General features: G+C 46.6%; 1 protein-coding gene across 1 annotated transcript in view; it reads left to right on the top strand.

Annotated features, from left to right (window-relative positions):
• The first annotated feature begins 718 nt into the window (after positions 1 to 718).
• TFDP1 (transcription factor Dp-1) overlaps positions 719 to 19,641 on the top strand; it is a 45,777-nt gene continuing 26,854 nt past the window's right edge. Inside the window, exons 1-2 of the mRNA XM_087814213.1 lie at positions 719 to 854; positions 1,743 to 1,817. Coding sequence (XP_087670339.1) covers positions 1,806 to 1,817 — 12 coding nt within the window. The 5' untranslated portion in view covers positions 719 to 854; positions 1,743 to 1,805. The remainder of the gene's footprint in view (positions 855 to 1,742; positions 1,818 to 19,641) is intronic.

Raw genomic sequence — 19,641 nt, 5'->3', positions numbered from 1 at the left:
TCTTCACGTACACATACACACCTGCATGCACACACCTCACCTCCTCTCCAACGCGTTCACACACCCAGTCTTCTTTCCAACTCCAGGTGCACACTTGCAGGAGCACATACCAGTCCCCTTCCTCCGTATGTGCACATAAGTATCCATGTGAGCAAAATCAACCATTTTTCTGCCTGTATGCACACTCTTGCAAGTACATTCATGTGCACATGCACACTGCTGGCCCCTTTCCTTCCTGTGCACATACACATGCGCACACACAGCCTCCCACTCTAATCCTTATGTGCATACTCACAGGTGCACACACCAGGCCCCTTTTCACATGTGCACACACACCCCTGGCTCCTCTCCTACGTGTGCACACACACCCCTGATCCGTTTCCCATGTGCGCACAGGTGCACACACCCCGGGCCCCTGTCTCCGGGTGCGCACACGTGCACACCCCACTGGCTCCTTTCCCAGGCGCGCGCACCGCCGCATCCTGAAGCCAGTCCCTCGGTCACCATCCCCACTAGGCGCGCTCGCACACGCGCACGCGCAGCCCATCCCCCTCGGAGCCAAGCGCGGGCCGCCCGGCGGGAGGAGGAGGAGGAGGGAGCCGAAGGCGCGAAAACGCGCGCAGGCGCCCTGCGGGAGCCCGGCCGCCGCCCACGTCACCGCGCCGCGCACGTTACGCCGCCCGACGCCCGCTCGGCAGGGTGAGCCCCGCGCCCGGCGCCTTGCAGGGCAGGACCCCGGGCCGGAGTGCGCGCCGGGACCGCCCGCGTATCCGTGTCCTCGTGTCCGCGCCCGCGTGTCCGTTTCCGTGCCCGCGTGTCCGTCCCCGCGTGTCCGCGCGCCGACCGCCAGCCAGGTGCGGCGGGCAGGGGGTCGGAGAGGGCCGGGGTCCCGGGAGGGGCGCGGACACGCGGGGCGCCCACCGGTCCCCCGTCCCCCTTCCCCTCTGCGTGTGCGCGCCTCTCCGGGCTCTCCCGCCTCCCGCCCCCGGTCCTGGGCGCCACCGTCGGGGGTTCCCAGGTGACCCGGTCGTGGGGTCGGGGGTCCCGGGTCCCCGGCGGGGCCTGCAGGTGGCCTTCAGGCGGAACGGCAGCGCCGGCGTCTGTATCGGTCGGGGACCGGGGTCGGCCCGGGCGCACGGGGCCCGGGGGTCCTGGGTGCGTGGGGGTGGTGCTGACCCCGACTTGGCCTGCCCGACTGCCGGTTCCGGCGCGCGGGAGGCGCTCGCGGCGAGGCGGCCGCGGCCTAGTGACAGGCCGGAGCCCGGACCCCGGAAGCCCACCTGTCAGAGTTACCGGCCGACGGGGTGGGCGAGGGGAGCGAGCCAGCTGGACCCGGGCGCTCCTTGGGGTGCGCTTTTGCGCAGGGACAGCGGGGCTGCGTCCAGGCGGTGGCCAGGCGTCCCCAGCCGCGCCGGGGTGCGCGGGCGCAGGCTAGGTGCCAGTCCCGACTTGGTGCCGAGTCTTTGTGTGGGCGTCGGGGGAGGATGGGGGTCTGCAGGAGCGGGACCGGGCATCCTGGTATTGAATGCATTTCCATTCTTTGAGATGACTTAAAATCCCAGCTGTGGGTTTTTTTTTTTTTGCCAGCTGCGCTTTCAGGATGGAGTGTGGGTTTAGAAAGGAAAGTGCCTGCTACCTGGAGGAGCAGTCAGCATGGTGATGGTCCTGGGGAAAATGTTGATATTTTATTAACTTAATTTTTCATTCTTACTCATTTCTTGTTTTTCCTTCCTTCTCACCAGAAAAATCATTTTTCTTCTCTGGAGGGTGAACATTTATAGCATTGATTTCACGGATCTGGTAACATGGCAAAAGATGTAAGTATATTTGCTTGGTTTTACAGGCAGACATTTGCCTAGCACTACATTCTTTGTAGTTTTCCCACTTTATTTCAGAATGACAGCACAAATTACAGTTCTGTTTATTGCCAGACTTTTAAAGCAAATGACATAGGAGGAAAGAAATCTAATAGCTTTTGCAGAGATGTGTGTGATTTGCTTCTACACCTGGGTTTTACAGTCTTGAACACCGATGACCAACATTGCATGAGGCATAAATGATATCACTGACTTTTCTTCGTCTTTTCAGACTGCATTAACCTATAATTTTGAATATCTTTGTTGAAGGCCACCCTGAATTCAGTGAGATGGAGGGCTGAGACCATGTGCAGAATGACTCTGAGCATCTGTTTTGTGGAGAGTGTAGGAAGTTAATTCAGCTTTGATTCACAAAGTGCTCCTGCCCTTTAAAACCCACCTTATTTTGGCCACTTTTTTCTCAGAAAAAGTGAAGTTTGGTAATAAATGAAGTGTCATAAAAAGTCCTACTTTAGCTTGCTTTGTATTTGTCATGAAACAGTAGAATATACTGAATAATGTTTTTAACTTATGCCAAGAAATAGGCTTTAGGTGTAAAAACATAGTCTATTTTATTGGTTATGTAGTTCTTCCTCCACTTTGTAATACCAGTTAAAGTCACCAAAACCCCAGTTCTATCCTTTAGTGTTTCTCAGAATGCATTGTTCTGTAAACATTAGTGAGAAGAGGCTGTTTGTTTATTTACTTATTTATTGCACAGAGTTGGAAATACAGTTCCAATAAACTGCATCTACCTGAAACACAACTAGAAGTAAAAATGTGTCCATATCTGTGGAACCAAATAATAGGCATTATGCCTTTTCATCATTTCAGAGGTTTTAATAGTGTCCTAAAAGGTCTGACGGAGAGTGCTCCATGCTCTCACCTACTGTTGGACATGCTCTCACCTTTGGTTCCTGTCTTCTATCACTGGGTTTGATTTCCTAGAGAGTGTGTATGAATACACAGTTGCATCCTGTGTGGTGTGTTTTAAGTTAAAGTCATAATCCGTATATCACGTTAGGTTGATTTTTGCCATCTCTAATTGCATCTGTCCATGTATTCCCCAAAGAGACTAGACAGGGAAGTATGTGCTTAGTAAGAGGTTAATTAGGCATCTTTAAGAGGGTACTGTTGAACCCCAGTGCCTCTGTTAGAGTGCAGCTCTGGGGTTGTGTGTTTAAGGGAACCTAGTTTATTTGCTATTTTTTATTAACCAACTAGAGGAGAAGGGGAGACTCCTTGTTTGAGAGGCTCTCTTTGATTCCTTGTTGGCCTCTGGAGGATGTAAAGAGATCGTTTTGGCCCCTGCCATCTGGTTGGAGGGAGAAGGGCTCATAAACAATCTTTCCCGATATCCACTTTCTTTTGGAGGAGCAGCCCCTTGAAGTGCAGGGCAGCTGAGGGCTGCCTAGTGGCTGGGTGGTGGGTGGTTCCCCTGGAGCTAATGTTTGGTCACGGGCACCATGGTGATAATGGGGTTGGTAGTTCAGGCTGAGAAACTGTGAGGAGAAGCAGAGGTGAAGCGGCCTTCCCTCTCCTGAGAGCTGGGTGATGTCAGGAGTGGCTGGAGCCAGGTTTCACCAGGGCTGGTGGACCAGGCTGGAAATGGAGATTGTGGTCAAGTCAGGGCAGTTACTTTACTTTGGCCTTTTCTCTAGTGACCTTATTTTTTTAATAGGGGAGTGACATTTGAGTTTGGAAAGATGACTTTGGTAGCCAGTGTTGCAGGGGAAAGTAGAAGTAGTTCATTTAAGCAGTAGCACTTCTGTTTTTTTCAGGTGTAAGATCAAAGCCTGTAAGCACAGGTGGGAGCCAAGCCCCTTGGGCTGAAGGAGGTTGGCTGGGATCCCAGCTTTGCAGAGCTCTGCGGGCTCCATGGGAGGCTGTTGGGGCCCAGGGAGACTGGAGGGGGCTGGAGTTAGGTTTTGGGAATCACAATGGAGGACAAACTTAGGGGAACCATGAGAGGTCATCCTGGCAGGTTTTGGTGAGGAGGATGAGGAAGGATGGTGTGGCAGCTTCCTGCCTCCAGTGGATGTCCAGGGCGACCAGCAGGTTTCAGGGGTGTGGCCAGGGAAATGGCTGGACAGGAGTGAGCCTGTTGACTGGAGGTGAAGGGGTTGTGGGCACGGGTGGGTTTTAAAGGGTAGGAGCCGCCCTTGAGGGAGAGAGGAGTTGGGCTGGGCTGGACAGGACCTGGGGAGGGGCAGCAGGTCAGGGCTGTGATGACTGTCCTCCTGACAGGTGAGCTGGACTACACTAGGGCCAGTGAGCAGTTGTCTGGGCACGGACGACTGTTACAGGCTAACCCACTGAACAGTGTCTGGTCTAAGGGGCCTTTGTCACCTAGTCTTCTGGAAAGACTTGGAGCTTTTCACCTGTCCTATTGTAACAGGTGCATCTCAGATTAGAATGCTACACAAGCCAAGCCCGCTGGTTCCTGTGTGTATTTCATCTGCCGCAGTTCTTGGTGTGTGGGGTAGAGGTGGAAACACCTGAAATAATAACCTGCGCTGCTTTGTTCACACATCCATTGTTGCTATTTGTTGAGCACCTGTGCCCAACGGTGCGCTTCTCATGAAGTTTCCAGTTCGTGGGATACATATAGCCTATGAGTGGCGGGGCCCAGGCTTGCGGGCCTGTCTAGGAAGCGATGCCATTTTCACTGAAATCAGAGGATGAGGAAGAGAGCCACGGTCGTGGGTGGGGATCTGGGAAGAGAGTGGAAGTGGGGCTCCCATGGTGTACTCTGACACCCCTGTATACCCTAGGTCTTCTGTTTCTAGAACACAAATCAAATATTTGTGTATTTTTTAAAAAGATATCTAGACAAAACACTGTAATTCCTTTGTTTAAAAAAACCCCCACATTTCCCAACAGTATATGAAAATGAACCTGATTCTTTGGTGACTAGTAGTTAACATTCATTTCAAAAGCGTGTCTCTTCAGCGGGAGATGTGCTAGGATGTGTGTTTAAAATGGTAGGAATGAGTGGGTCTGCGAGAAGCGTCCTCATGGTAAGTCTCTGTCCTCCTGCTTCTCTGGTTTTACTCTGGTCAGACAGAGGAGTGAGAGGGTGGGAGCCCAGGCTGCTTGTGGACCCGAGATGCCCACTCCTGCCTGTCTAAGTGAAGCCAGCCGACCCAGCCTGAGAAGCAAAGACAGGAGGAGGCCGTAGGCCTTCAGAGCCTTCACTCTTACCCTCAACATTTGTTTGTTTGAATTAAGTTGGCATCTGCTTGAGGTGAAGAATGCAGATGGTAGAAGTTTGAATTCACTGTTCCTACGTGGTGTGGAAGATGGGGGAGCAGAGAAGGGGAGACGTAGCGACACAGAAGCACAGAATGGAAGTTATACAGGTCCCAGGTGCAGTCATTCAAAAGTGATCACTAACAACAATTTTGGGGGTCAGGCCTGGAAATTTAATGTAAGAGAATTATTGGCTTCTATTGGTATTTCGGGCAAGAATTTCCTTACTGAGGGAACTGGCATACACAGTGACAGTGGTTCCTTCCCCAGGCCTGAGACACCTGCAGGGCCACCCCTCCTTGTATTTGCTGACATCCTTGTGGGGGTCAGTGCAGCCTGGAAAAGAACCACTGATTCCATTATTAAAACTTCCCCAGGGTCTTCCATCATTACCCTCATGGAATCTGGTCGCCTTGATGTGTGTGTGTGTGTGTCTGTCTCGGGACTCACTGGCAGCGTGCAGGTTGTCCCTTGTTGTGACACCTGAAGCTTAGAGACCATCTTTAGATGTGCGTTTTGGAATGTTTTTCCCCAATTCCTATAGAGAGAACCTTGGCAGGTCCAAGGGTGTGGCAGCATGCACTTCAGTTGCTGCCCTGGAACTGTGTGGACCTGTGCTCCGGCAGCCTGTTATCTCCATCGTGGGGTCTTGTCACCCTCATACGTGAACAATGTAGCATATCGTTTATTGGTTTATACAAGTAGGTACCTTTGAATTTTATTCTGTGCCACCTACAGATCCCATGAACACAGGTCTTGATTGGGAGGGTTGGCCTTGTTGAGAATGTAGTCACATTTTCAGCACTGAGGAAGACTTCTAAGGTACCAGGAAACTTTAAAGGAAATATAAACCTTATAACTGTTAGATCTTCGTATTAAAGGTCACAATTGTGTGAGGTAGAAAGTGGAAGGCATCTGACATGACTGTGTTCATGTGTGCACACCCCTGTGTGTGCATGTGCGTGCACATGTGTTCTTTCCTGGGCTTCCCCCCTTTCCTACCATCTTTTTCCAATCTGTAGCTCCTCATGAGTAGTTTGGTGCTATTAGCATTTGGAAAACTGTAGTTATGAGATAAAGGACCTGCATAGTGGCCATAGTTCTTTTAGAACTGGAGCCGGAAGGGGCAGTGGGTAAGGGAGCATGGCTCAGAGAGGTTCAAGTACTTTCTCAAGGTCACAGGCAGAGCCTGTGTCTCTAGCTCCCAATCTCAGAAGTTCCTCATGGTCCCAGAATGAGGAGGAGGAGGAATGGTGTCACTTCCATCCCCACTGGAAAGGTCACATTCTCGTCCTTGTTCAGCATTGTGAAGGTTTGTAAAGAACAGGGAGCGAGCTAGATAGTTGATTTTTTTTTAAAAAAAAATATCTTTATTGATTTCAGAGAGGAAGGGGGAGAGAGAGAGAGAAACAGAGTTGTCATTGATCGGCTGCCTCCTGCACGCCCCCGTCCGGGGATCGAGCTCACAACCCGGGCATGCGCCCAGATTGGGAATCGAACCTCAGTCTCCTGGATCATAGGTTGATGCTCAACTGCTGAGCCATGCTGGGCCAGGCTAGATAGTTGACTTTTAAAATTATAGGGATGCTTTTGCCAGGAGATGTTGAGTGGTGGGTGTTCCTGGGCCTCACCTCTCCACACTTCAGGTATGAGAGCAGGTGGACAGCCTGGTGTGGCCAGTGAGTCCTGACCCAGACCTGAGGCCACTAGCCCCGAGCACTTGGCCAGAGGACCTCCTGAGGGGTGAAGATATCTCATATCCAAATATGATCTTGGGGTGGGGACAGTACTAGGACAGCTCCCCGCAGACAGGGTGGCTGTATAAGTTTTTATTCAGAGTCCATGGGCCTCAGTTTTGAAAGCTACTCTGTGAGTCCACTTGTGTTCTGGAAAAAAATCCCTAAATTGTATTATTGAGCTGGAGACCAAAGGAAAAGGCATCCTTTCTAAGCTTTTGAGGGATGCTATAATGAGGCCTGGTTTAATACCAATAGGAGACTAATGAGCTTATCTAAAAATACATGTCCTGAGTATCGTTTTACAGACCTAGACCTCGGTGATGAAATTCAGGGCTGAAGAAATAAACCTGGCGTAGCAATAACCTGCTGTTTCCGCCAGCCTTTGATGAAGTGAGTTCCGGGAACAGCCACTAGTTTAGTCATTTAGTACAGCCTTTTCTTTTGCCTGCCCTCATAAAGAAGCAACTTCACAGTTGAGATTAAGAGGGCAGTACATTTAGCCTGAGTCACCCAGGTTTAAATAGAGAAGAAATCTGTTATGGTGTGTGTGTTTTTTTTGCAGCAGGGTTTTTGTGTTTCAGAATTAATTTTTTTTCTATTTGGAATGAAAATGGAGAACTTTGAGATGGTATTAAACAGCAGAAAGTTGTAGCTTAATTAAAAGTGCTGTCCTGAAACATCTTGCTTTAAAAGGTGTTATACAAACACCTAGTATAAAACTCAAAAGATAAAAGGGATATCTTTTCCCCTCATATAATGAGCTCTTTTTAAGCTGTGTGCCTCTGGTATATAAAAAAATTATCTCAGACTTGGTTGTGAAACAATTAGGAAATTGGCCTGTGGTACTGATGCACAGCCTGACTTGCAGTTTAACCTCTAGATGACGTTTTCCTCACATAACCACCTTTTCAAAGAGCTCTTCTCTCTTGGTATTTAATAAATGATGTTGTTTTTCAGTGTAGAACAATTAGAAAATTCTCATTTGTCATTGATACCTGGCTTCTCTTTCCTGTAGTTTCACACTGTTTTAGGAGGGACTGGATTTCTAGGGAGGAATGGGTGGGAATGGGTCAGAGGTGGCACACAGCCTGCACATACCACGACCCTGTGGGTCCTTGCTGAGGGCATGAGACTCCTGGGATGTGTGTCATCTGGGATGTGGGCTGTTGGCATTGGATGAACTGAAGGTGGGACTCATCCCCAGGCACCTTCTAACTCAAATGATTATCATTATTAGGGTATCGGCCATAAATAGTGCGGATGCTGTGTCTACATGGCACCTGGCCTGGAAAGGAGTCAGCCATCAGTAAATACGGGCTGACTGGCTACAACTCCTGCAGACACGACTCTGCGTAAGGACTTGTATTTCGAGGCCAACTGTCTTTTCAGTTCTCGCACAGTTCATGGGTACTGTTCAGATCTGCTAAAGGTGATTGGAAGACTCCAGAATGAAGAGTCATGTGTACTACCTCTTCCTATCAGAGTCAGTTGTTTGAACTTAGGACCCTGTTCATCAAAATCCTGTTTTTACATGATCCAGTTTTAAAGAAAATGCTTATTTGATGGAATGAAACCATTATGCATTCTTAGGCTTTAAAATGCAGTACCTCTTAACACCCATGCTTGAACTGAGCACCCTGGTGTGTCCTTATATAACATCACATCACCGAGGGCTAAGAAAAGGAGTCAGAGTGAACATCTCTGCTAGGCAGTAACCAAGAAGGTAATTATGCCCCTAAGTCAGAAAACAAGACAGTTTCCAGAGTCCAGTGTCTCTACAGCCCCCCCTAGCTCATCTCTGACCTGTGCCTCCCCTGCCCAGGTGACAGGTGTGCTGGCCTCCTTCATGGTTCATTCTGCAGGGGAACTCGTCATTCCCAGGTGGTTCTGTATGACTGCGGTCTATTCTCAGCATAAACCACGAGTTTTGTTTTTAATGAATGACAGTCCTGTCGCACCAACAAACTTCTGACACAATCATTGGATTATCCATTTAGCAGAATTTCCACGAGTGAAGAGTTTGAAGTACTGAAAAAGTTCAAGTAACATTTCTTCTGTTTATAAAAGTAATGTTAATTGTACAAAAGTTAAGAGAGTTCCAGGAAAGTAAAAAGAAGAAAAAAAATATCAGCGGGTATCTGATATGCATTGTTGGTATTTTATAGTATATTCCTGTTGGATTTTTATTTAGTCTTATAAATAAAGTCATGTTTTACAAAGATGTGAATGTACTGGACGTTCCATTTTTAATCTTCCTTTTCTCTTTAATGTATTGTTAGTATTTCTCCAAGTCAGTCATTTTTTATTTTATTTTAATTTTTAAAAAAATGTATCTTTATTGATTTTAAAGAGAGGAAGGGAGAAAGAGATAGAAACATCAATGAAAAGAGAGTCATTGATCGGCTGCCTCCTGCACGCCCCCTTCTGGGGATCGAGCCTGAAACCTGAAACCCAGGCATGTGCCCTGATCGAGAATCGAACCTCGATCTCCTGCATCATAGGTTGATGCTCAACCACTGAGCCACACCCGGCCGGGCAGTCATTTTTTTTTTTTAAACTACGTTGTTTTTAGCAGCTGTACATTTATTTGATATGTCAGGAAATTGTAGATGGTCAGTTATTGATAAAGTGAGTTAAAATGGGAAATGGTAAAAATGATGCATTCCTTAATATGTCATTTTAAATTCAAACAAATGTGTATTCACTCCCCACTCTTCTGGCTATAGAGTGAAAGCCCTTTCCTGGTGATGTGCCCACTTACTTGAGTCTCTTGCCTAAACCGTACCCATAATACCCAGTTTTGATTGCTGTAGAATGGATGGGGAACATAAAAGACATTTAAAGACACTGATTGAACCTTCTAGATTGTTTGCAGTTTTTCCCTGGCTTTGTTTTCTTTCTTCTTTTTTCCTGAATTTAGTGAGGTGTCACCGGTTAACAAAATTATACAGGTTTTAAGTGCACAGTTCACAACACATCATCTACACTGTATTATGTCTTCACCAGGTCAAGTCTCCATCTATCACCATTTATGCCCCCTGTACCCTCCTCCACCTCCCCCCGCCCTGGTAGTCACCATACTGTTGTCTGTGTTTATAAGTTTTTTCTCTTTTTTTTTTTCTTTTTTGCTCAATCCCTCCAATCCCCCTACCCAGCCCCACAATCCCCCCTCCACCTGAGAGCTATCAGCCTGCTCTCTAACTATGAGTCTGTCACTATTTTGCTTATTATTCATTTCATTAGATTCACATATATGTGAAATCATATGGTACTTGTCTTTCTTTGACTGGCTTATTTCACTTAGCATGATACTCTCCAGGCCCACCCATGCTGTCACAAAGGGTAAGATTTCCTTCCTTTTTACGGCAGAGTAGTATTCCATTGTGTAAATGTACCACAGCTTTTTTTATCTTCTAATTTACTGATGGACACTTGGGCTGTTTCCAAATCTTGGTTATTGTAAATAATGCTGCAGTGAACAGAGGGGTGCATACATTCTTTTGAATTAGTGTTTTGGGTTTCTTCGGTTAAATTCCCAGAAGTGGAATTGCTGGGTCATAAGGCAGCTCCATATTTAATTTTTTGAGGAAACGCCATACTGCTTTCCACTTTCCACAGTGGCTGTACCAGTCTGCATCCCCACCAACAGTGCAGGAGGGCTCCTATTTATCCACATCCTCTCTAGCACTTGTTTGTCCCAGGCTTTTAATAACATACAACTGGCATAAATGGATTTTTAGAGATGAACACAGCTGAGTGCTGGATAGCAAGCTGCTGAACACAGATGTGCAGGTTATCTGAGAGAGTCCTGAAAGCCATCAGTGTCTTATAAGAGAGTGGAGAGTACCAGTTAATTTGATAAACACCGACTCCATGTTGTATGTACCTTAAGTCCTCAGTCCCAGCATTGGGGATACCAGTGGTTTCCAGTTAAATCTTCTCAAATTTGCACAAATCCATGATGATACCTTAGGATAAATTCTTGGAAGTATAATTCTGTGTGGATGTGTGTGGCCGTGCCTGGATAGGCATGCATGTGCCTGGATGGATGTGGGTGTGGGAGGACATGTGTGATGCAACACATATATGCACTGTATCTTTGAGAGATAATCAGATTACTTTCCCAAATGATTATACCCAGTTTTTACTTATTTCCATCAGATTGTAGGCAAGAGCCCATTTTAATGCTCCCTTTTCAACATTGAGTTCGATCATGATGTTAATTTAAAGACCCACAAACTTGCTCCATTTGGTAGGTGAAATTTTATTTTATTTAAAAAAAAAATTTTTTTTAATATCTTTATTGATTTCAGAGAGAGGAAAGGAGAGGGAGAGAGAGAGATAGAAACATCAATGATGAGAGAGTCATTGATGGAGCCCGCAACCCGGGTATGTGCCCTGACCGGGAATCGAACTCTGATCGCCTGGATCCTAGGTAGACGCTCAACCACTGAGCCACGCCGGGCCGGGCTTTTTTTTTTTTTTTTTTTTAAAGGATAGGTGAAATTTTAAATGGCATTTTGTTTTCGTTTGAATTTTTTGATTTAGAAGTTGAATATTTCCCCTTTAAAACATTGTTTCACTGAATGGATGGACATACCCTGTGCTCATTTTTTTATTCACGTGTTTATTTCATGTTGATTTTCATCCATTCTTTATATACTAAGGATATTAAACCTTCATCATTTCACAGCAAAATATTAACATTAGTTTGCTTTTGTCATATAGCAAGAGTTATAAAATCACCTCAACATAAACCTATGGAGAACACACCTTGGATTTTAACATTAAATATGGATAGTCTTTAGGTAGTTTAAATGTTTTTCCTTCACTTGAGTGATGAGTATATATTTGTTCATCTTTATTCAGTGTGATCATAAAGACTCTTTGAGGCCACAGTTCACAATAGTGGTTTGTATTCTGGTAGCTTCTTGGGTAAGTGATTTCAGCATAGCATAAGTATAGCTCATCAGATCTTTTTAGCTATTGCATAATATCTTACTTCCTTTGTTTTAAAAGTATTAATGATTTGGAGAACCTAGTATGGGTCTTATTTTCTGTTGTTTCCTTTGCTTTTCAGAAAAATCAGGGTTTGAGTGAAAATACCTTAAGCCTATACCTATATTAACAGGAGCTAAATCCTATTTTGCAGGGAAGAGGGATGAAGAGGGAGATATGTGTGTGAGAGTTCAACCTCTGACTTCGTCTCATGGCTGCGTTTGGGGATCGGTTTTAAAGCCACATTTGTGTTTGACCTGGTGTACTTTTAGATTAATCCAGATAAAGAAGTTATTTATTTTTGGAGGTTAATATTACTTTAGCAGTTCTTTTGAAAATTTGTTGTTTTTTAAATTTAGGTACCTTGTTTGAAATGATGTGCAGCATAGAAGATAAATGTTTGTCTTCATGTTACCCGGATAAGTAGCCTATGAGTTAAGATGTGGACTACTTGGGTGTTTCACTCTCCTTTTATGATGCCTTATGTGCCCCTCCCCCAACACACGCGCAGCTTGGGTAGGAGGGAAGTCACAGAATTAAACAATCTCATGGGGTTTTGAAACTCCGGAGAGCTTTGAAATCCTGTCTGTAGACTTAGGTGTTGCAGAGCACTTCCACGCCGGAAGTGGAGGCTACAGAGACGCCTTCCTCCCATGGATGTAACTCTGTCTTCTCTTAACAAACTGTAAACTCCTATGGGAGCTGCCTGACCAAATCTGACTTTGGGGATGGAAAGGATAAGGAGTTGGTTAGTGTGGAGGTGGGTTGCTTTGATGACTGTAGGCCCTAGCTCTCGTGGAATGATGGTGACTCCATCTGCCTCACCTCATAGGCCTTTGTCCAAGTGAGGTATGGATGGACAGGTGTGAACCATGGTCCTAGAAACCCTGCTTAATCTGTATTTTTGAGCACTCCTCCCCCTGGGAAGGGAAAGAGCCGATGATGGTGGCAGACTCTGCTGTTTTTGTCACAGCTGTTCATCCCCTGCCATCTGCCCACCTGGACCCTGTGCAACCTTCAGATCCTGGGCCCAGCAGGCTCCTGGAGCCTTCCCTGAGGGTTTGAGGAACACTGGTCCTTGTTCAAGCTCCCAGCCCTGGATGATTTAGTTTTTGTTAAAAAGAGTTAGGTTCTTTGTAAAAGGGAAGAAAGTATCCTGCAGTAACGTTTCCAGTAGAGAAGTCAGATTAGTGTATTGTTATTTTTAAAATTAGCTAATAAAATCAGTACATTAGATGATCAGAAAATGTCTCTACCTCCAGTTGTGTTACTCTCAGGAGAAACCACATGCCTGGACTCCTCCCCCTCCATGGAGTGGTGGGGGTGCCGGGTGCATGGGAAGCCACAGGACTGTGGGCGTTCTCCTGGAAACTCTTTCTGCTTCAGGAGAAAGGTGATTTTGAGTGGACCGACACTGCCTGGTTCTGAGTCCCAGCTCTGCCACTTCCTGGCAGTGTGACCTCAGGCAGAATCTTCTCCAGGGCTTGGCAACTCACCTATAAAATGCGGTAACAAGCGTACTTTTCTCTCAGGGAAGCAAAGATTAAAGGACCAAATGCATCATGTGCTCAGCCTGGCCCTGACAACACCTGGATGGATTCTGAAGAATAAAACATAAGTCTTTGAAGAAATTTCGAGTTCATCACAGGCCTGAGCCTCTGAAACATGCTACTGCTGCTTTTTTCAATATTCCTTTATTGATTTCAGAGAGAGGAAGGGAGAGGAAGAGAGAGAGAGAAACATCAAAGACGAAAGAGTCTTCATTGATTGGCTGCCTCTTGCACACCCCCTGCTGGGGATCGAGCCCACAAACCAGGCATGTGGCCTTACCAGGAATTGAACCTGATCTCTTGAATCCTAGGCTGATGCTCAACCACTGAGCTGTGCCAGCCAGGCTGAAACACGGTTCTTGGCCATGAGTAGTTGGTCCAATCAGAGCTCTGAGGGGAGACCTCACTCCTAGTGTGATTGAAGGGATCAGCTCCTTGTTAAGGTCTGAAATCAGGAGTGAAGTAGGCAGGCCACCAGAGATAGGGTTCAGGGAGCCACAGGCCACCAGAGATGAGTTGTGGGGGACCCACAGGCCACGAAGAGGATCCTGCTTCACCATTGAGGACTCATTCCTTGCCTCTATTACAGTCTTTCTGTAGACAGGCCTCTGCCCATCCCTCCTCCAGCTTGCTGTGGCTAGAATTTAGCGAAGTCCTGTGGGTGGTAGGCAGCAGGGACTCACCCTGGGGCAGGGCCTGCTGGAATAGGGTTGAGTGGATGGTACCTCTGTCACCTGGGGCTTCCCCTTCAGGGGCAGTGGCTAGGGCACAGCCCTCAGGAGGGTGGGCATGGGGCAGTTATACACAGCATGGGCTTTGTTTAAAGAGAAGCACTCAGTGCAGCTGGCTCACTGGTTCAGCCTTTGTCATAAAGAACAAGAAATAATGTTCCATTGGGGAGCTATTTCCTGATAAATTGGATCCTGGCCTGCTGTTATGTGTCCCCATCGGGTCCCGGTGAACAGTCTCCACCTTGCAGCAGGTGAGAGAATGCAGTATGTGCTATACATAGCTAACCCAGTGCAAATCTGCCACAAAAATGCCAGAAAGTGGGACCTAAGCAAATAGTTAAAATGGTTTTGGAACCACGTTATGTTTTCTTCCAGGCAGCTTTGCATTTGTGCCTGTTCTAGAATAAATGTAATATTTTTCTGGCAGAAAAGTGAGAGTTAAGATGACTGAAGGACACAGATTATGGATTAGAAGAGCAGATGCTGTGGCTCAGTCTGCTTCTTTCTAGGAAGGATTGTTACTGCGGAGCAAGAGAGATTGAATCTAGCGAGAAACAGCCTCGCATCTCGGCTTGAGCAGGAGGCAGTTCCTTCGCTGTGCGCTTTGGAGTGGGGTGGAGGATGATAGTTTAAATGATTCAGCATTCGACTGACCTTTAGGTCCAGCTTGGATGGCAGGAGTTGGATGGAAGTGCTAATTTATACTTCACTCTGAAGAGGTGGGCTCTGATGATGGAGGCAGGAGGCTGAGGGAGGCACTGCTGCAGAGGAACCGAAGAATCTTAGCATTTCAGAGGCAGAAGAGACTGGAGAGCTCCAAATCCAACTAAAGAAAAAAAACCACCGAATTTACTCTAGGCTGTCCATTTGAGTCCCAGTTTTGCTTATCGTGGAGAAGATGAAGAACAACTGTAATGTGTGTTAATTGCTAATGTCATGGCCCCCTGGCAGAGAACTTGAATTTCAGAAATCCTGTCAGTCTTAGCCCCCTGCTCCTGGCATCACTGGCAAATCCCTTCCTCCTCCCCTCCCCTCCCCACCTGTTCCTTTTTCCTCTGAGCCTGCTGGAGTTGGTCAGTGTAACCCCTACCTCGCCCTCTTCCCTTCGCTGATGGACTTCAGATTTTTCTCCTGAGGATGTGGATTTCCTGTGGGGGGAGGACTGGCATTTGCCTGGTCATTTCTTCTCCACACTGTTGCTTTTCTTCTCTCCAGCTGATTCTACCCTGCCTGTGCCTCAGGGCCAGTTCTCTGGTCGTGGGCCTCTGCTTCATTATCTTTTACTGTCCTCTTGGTTTCTTTTTGGCTCTCTGGCACCTTCTGTTCAGCTCTGTCCACTGTGGGCCTCTGCTCCGTCGGCTCTTGCTGCTGTCTTGGTTTCTTTCCCACAGATGCCCCATGGGGTCCTGAGCGCTTCTGACCCGTGGCTTTCTGCTTCCATCCTTACCTCTTCCTCTTCCTTAGATCTTATCCTTGCAACTCTGTATCTTTTGTTCAAAAATGACAATACTCATATGCTTTATTTAATTACAAAAATACACTAAGTTCTCACTTAGTGTTGTTGATAGGTTCTGCAACTTTAAGTGAAATGATGTATAATGAAACCATTGTTACCATAGGCCAGTTGATAGACACACAAGGGTTAAGCTTTTATTACATCTCACAAATGTTATAACAACCACATTGAATGAAATGTCATTATTCAAGGACCCGTTATGTAGGGTCTTTTTAACCAGGGACCTTTAGATCTTCAGTCTAACGCTCTCCCAACTGAGCTATTTTGGTGGCTTTTAGGGTCTTTTTAAAATCATAGTCCAGGGTGACTCTATTATTACATTTTGGTGATTATTTTGGGGGCTAACTCCCTGGATGTGTGTGTGTTTGGATGTACACATGCATTATACAACTTTATATAAATGAACTCACTTATTCTGTACCCAGCTATTTTACTCCACAGTTTGTCCTAGGCTTTTTCATGTTGGTAAATATTAACATAATTTTTAAAACACTTATGGAACATTCCAAACATGCACAGGAGCAGAGAGAACGTGGTGGTGACCCCTGCATCCCTGTCACCATTCTGCCACCATCTCAGTTCATGGCCATCCTGTCCATCCATGCTTCTTCCCCAGCTGGGTGATTGTAAAGCCGGTGACAAACTTGATGCCATTTCATAAAATATTCTAGTATGTATCCCTCAAAGGTAAGAACTCTTTATACATACCCAAGACAACAAACAATAATGCATTAGTATTGCCATATAGCTAGTGTTTGGGTTTCCTCATTTATCTCAAAATCTGTAAGTTTCATTTGCATCAAGATCTAACATAATATTTTGTTTGGATGTGCCCTCATTTGATCCTACTGATGGGCGTTCAGGTTGTTGCCAGTCGCTTGCCTTTATGGTAAGTGGAGCTGTGGCAAGTATGCATGTGGGGTTGGCTCTTGAGATGGCATCTTCTGCGTGGTGGTGCTGGGTCAGAGGCATTGATTTTCGGTTCCCGGCACCTCCCTTCCTTGTCTTAGGAGTGCTCTGATGTTGTCACACATATTTAAATATGGATATTTGTGTTCTTTTATTTTGTATTTTCAGCAGGAGCCTTGATCTGAAGCTCCTGTTTAGCCGTTGCCAGATACAGCATTCCTACCATTATTTTTCCACTTCATTTTATCCACTTGGAGTCTGTTTTTTATTTGATGAACCTTAGCTCTAACTCAGGTTCTTTTGCATAGTGCTCCATATCTCATTGTTTTGTAATGTTAGTATGGTATGGTGCTCTTTCTGTGGCAGAGACAAACCCACGGCAGGTGGTTACACCAGAAACAGGCCAGCGCATGAACAGGTTCAGGAGAGATAGCTGAGTGGTATCCAGCATCTTTACCACTCTCCCATGTCAGTTCTGTAACAGTTACCCAAAATGTAGCTGATTGGAGCTACAACGTTGTTATCCCATAGTTTCTGTGGGTCAGGAGTCTGGCTACGGCTGTGCTGGCCCCCCAGCCCAACACCCAAAGGTGTTGTACCCTGAGGTCCTGTGGGGAGGTACCTGGTTGTCGGTAGGATTCCACCCCTTGAAGGTTGTTGACTGGAGGTCACCCTCTGTTCCTGGGCACATGGGCCTCCTCCATGGGGCAGTTCACATTATCTGAGTGAGTGAGTGAGTGAGTGAGTGAGTGAGCGAGCCAGGGGAAGGAGGAGTGGAGAGATGACAGAGGGAGAGATGACGGAGAGAGAGAGTGAAGCCAGCAATACAGAAGTTTCAGTCTCTTGAGACCAAACCTGGCCTTTGCAGATTCAGCCACCAGCTGACCCTCATGCCTAAAATGCTGACTGTGAGCCCCTTCAGGAGGCCAACCTCTCCTCTGGGCTGCTGGACCCCTTCGGTCTGGGCTTCGGGGTCCTTGCTGCAGTGGTTTTCTTTCCATGCAAACATCCTGCTCTTACAGGTCTTATGGTCTAGTGGAGAGAGGCAATAGAAAATTCATTCGTAACCGAATAGTAAATTAGGAAGTGTGCAGAGAGGACTAGAGTCAGGAGGAGGCAGGAAGCATGGGGACTGCATCTGGAGGAGGGCAGTGAGAACTGAGGGTGCCAGGAGGGGACATTTGGTTCCCCTGGATGATATCCAGCCCTGCTAGTCTCTCACCAGCAGCTGACTATCCCTATGCTTCTCACTGGGACCCTTCCCGTGTCTCAGACCACCTTTACCTTCTTTCCCTGAGCCGTGCCCTGCTGCCTGGTATTGAGGCTTTATCTTTCTGGCAGCCTTCTAAAGGGGTGTGGGCAGGCAGGCAGCCCCTGGTCTCAGGGTCTCCGTTGCTGAGGTGTTTGCACTTTATCCTGTGGCGATGAGAGGCAATCATGGTCAAATATGTTTTAGAAAGAGGAAGGACGGGTTGGGAAGAAGGAGATGAGTGAGGGGATTCAGAGTGTGGGGGAGACGAAGTGAGGGCCTGGCCTGGAGTTAGGTCAGTTTTCTATCTGGGCCACCTGTGATGTGGTGTGGTCACAGCACCCTTCTCGGGGCTGTTACCAGTTAAATCGGTTTGAATTTCTAAAGCCTGGAACATGGTGAGCAAGAAGGTTTGTTCTAAATTAAGTAAGATAATCGTATTCAATTTTTCAGTTTTCATTTTTAATTGGTTCAACTTTTTCTAGAAGTACTATGTGTTTTGGGAATGTGTTGTACTATTATTGCAATTATTATTAACTAAAATAAGAATAATCAACTTTCATTTTTATTAAATAGCTTAATAGGCTAAGTATAGTTTTTCTAAGGAAAATTAAGGTTAGTTATGGCAAATGAGTGTCTTTGCTTTTGGTTTATATGTTAATATATTTAGCAGTTTAATGTTTCTCTATAGGAAGCTAGGTTTGCATCTTTGTTAATCCTTACCCAAGGATATTTTTTCCACAGATTTTTAGAGAGCGTGGAAGCAAGGGAGGGAGGGAGGAAGGGAGAGAGAGAAACATCGATGTGAGAGAGACAGATTGATTGGTTGCCTCCCGCACGAACCCTGACTGGGGCTGGGACTTGAACCTGCAACCCAGGTACACACCCCTGTATGGGAATCGAATTGAACCTGTGACCCTTCTGTGCATGGGCCGACATTCTAACCACTGAGCACACTGGCCAGGGCTGCATCTTAAGTATAAAGATTTTGTAGGAAAGTAAGTCGAGTACACTTAAAATTAATTGCAATTTCAGTAATGCCTTTTAAAAAATAAAAAACCTGTGTTTTGATGCTTGTATCAAGTACCTGCAGGTCATAGCCTCTGGGCTACAGGACGTAAGTAAGAAATCCAGTGGTGTAACCATAATATATTTTTAAATTCAGTATATGTGTTTGGGTGATTGAAGTTTTATACTAACCATAAACCTGTCGGAGTGACTTTATGTTGGAAAATCCCAAGTAGGGCTGTAATGGGATTCATTTTTGTATATACTCATGCTGATAATTGTGTTCCTGATGGTGTGGGGTGTTGCATTGTCTTGGACTGTCCTACTGTCTGAAGAACTAGTGGAGGTGAAACAGGTCAGAGGCCTCGTTCACCACCCACGTGCGTAGCACCCTGGAATCCTGGGGTTTTGAGAGGAGACACAGCATGTCAGAGTGTGGTCCAGGTGTGCTGGCTCCATACCGAGGAGAGGTGACTCAGAACTCAAGGCGAGTTTGCCGCAGGACCTAGGCTCAGGTGGCGGTAGCCTGGTTTGTGCCCCTCGTAAATCTTGTTTACATCAGTGGGCAGGTTGTTGGAGGCATTACTGTTCATAGTGACCACTTGCAGCCCTTCCTTCTTTGAGCACTGCCAGTCCAGCTGGACCCTTCCTTTGAGCACTGCCAGTCCAGCTTTCAGGAGACCTCAGAACTTCCTTAGTCCTGGGCAGACCAGGGTGATTGGTAACCCATGTGCAGACTTTTAAAGCTTTGCATGTTATATTGTAATTCTTATAGAGGCTGCGAGGGAGGTGTGGTTGGTGCTGCTGTCCCCATTCTGCGGGTAAATTAAGTA

Source organism: Miniopterus natalensis, chromosome 2 (genome assembly GCF_054644295.1).
Source record: "Miniopterus natalensis isolate mMinNat1 chromosome 2, mMinNat1.hap1, whole genome shotgun sequence".
NCBI lineage: Eukaryota > Metazoa > Chordata > Mammalia > Chiroptera > Miniopteridae > Miniopterus > Miniopterus natalensis.
Note: the sequence above shows the minus strand (reverse complement) of the source record. Positions and strands in the feature narration are given on the sequence as shown.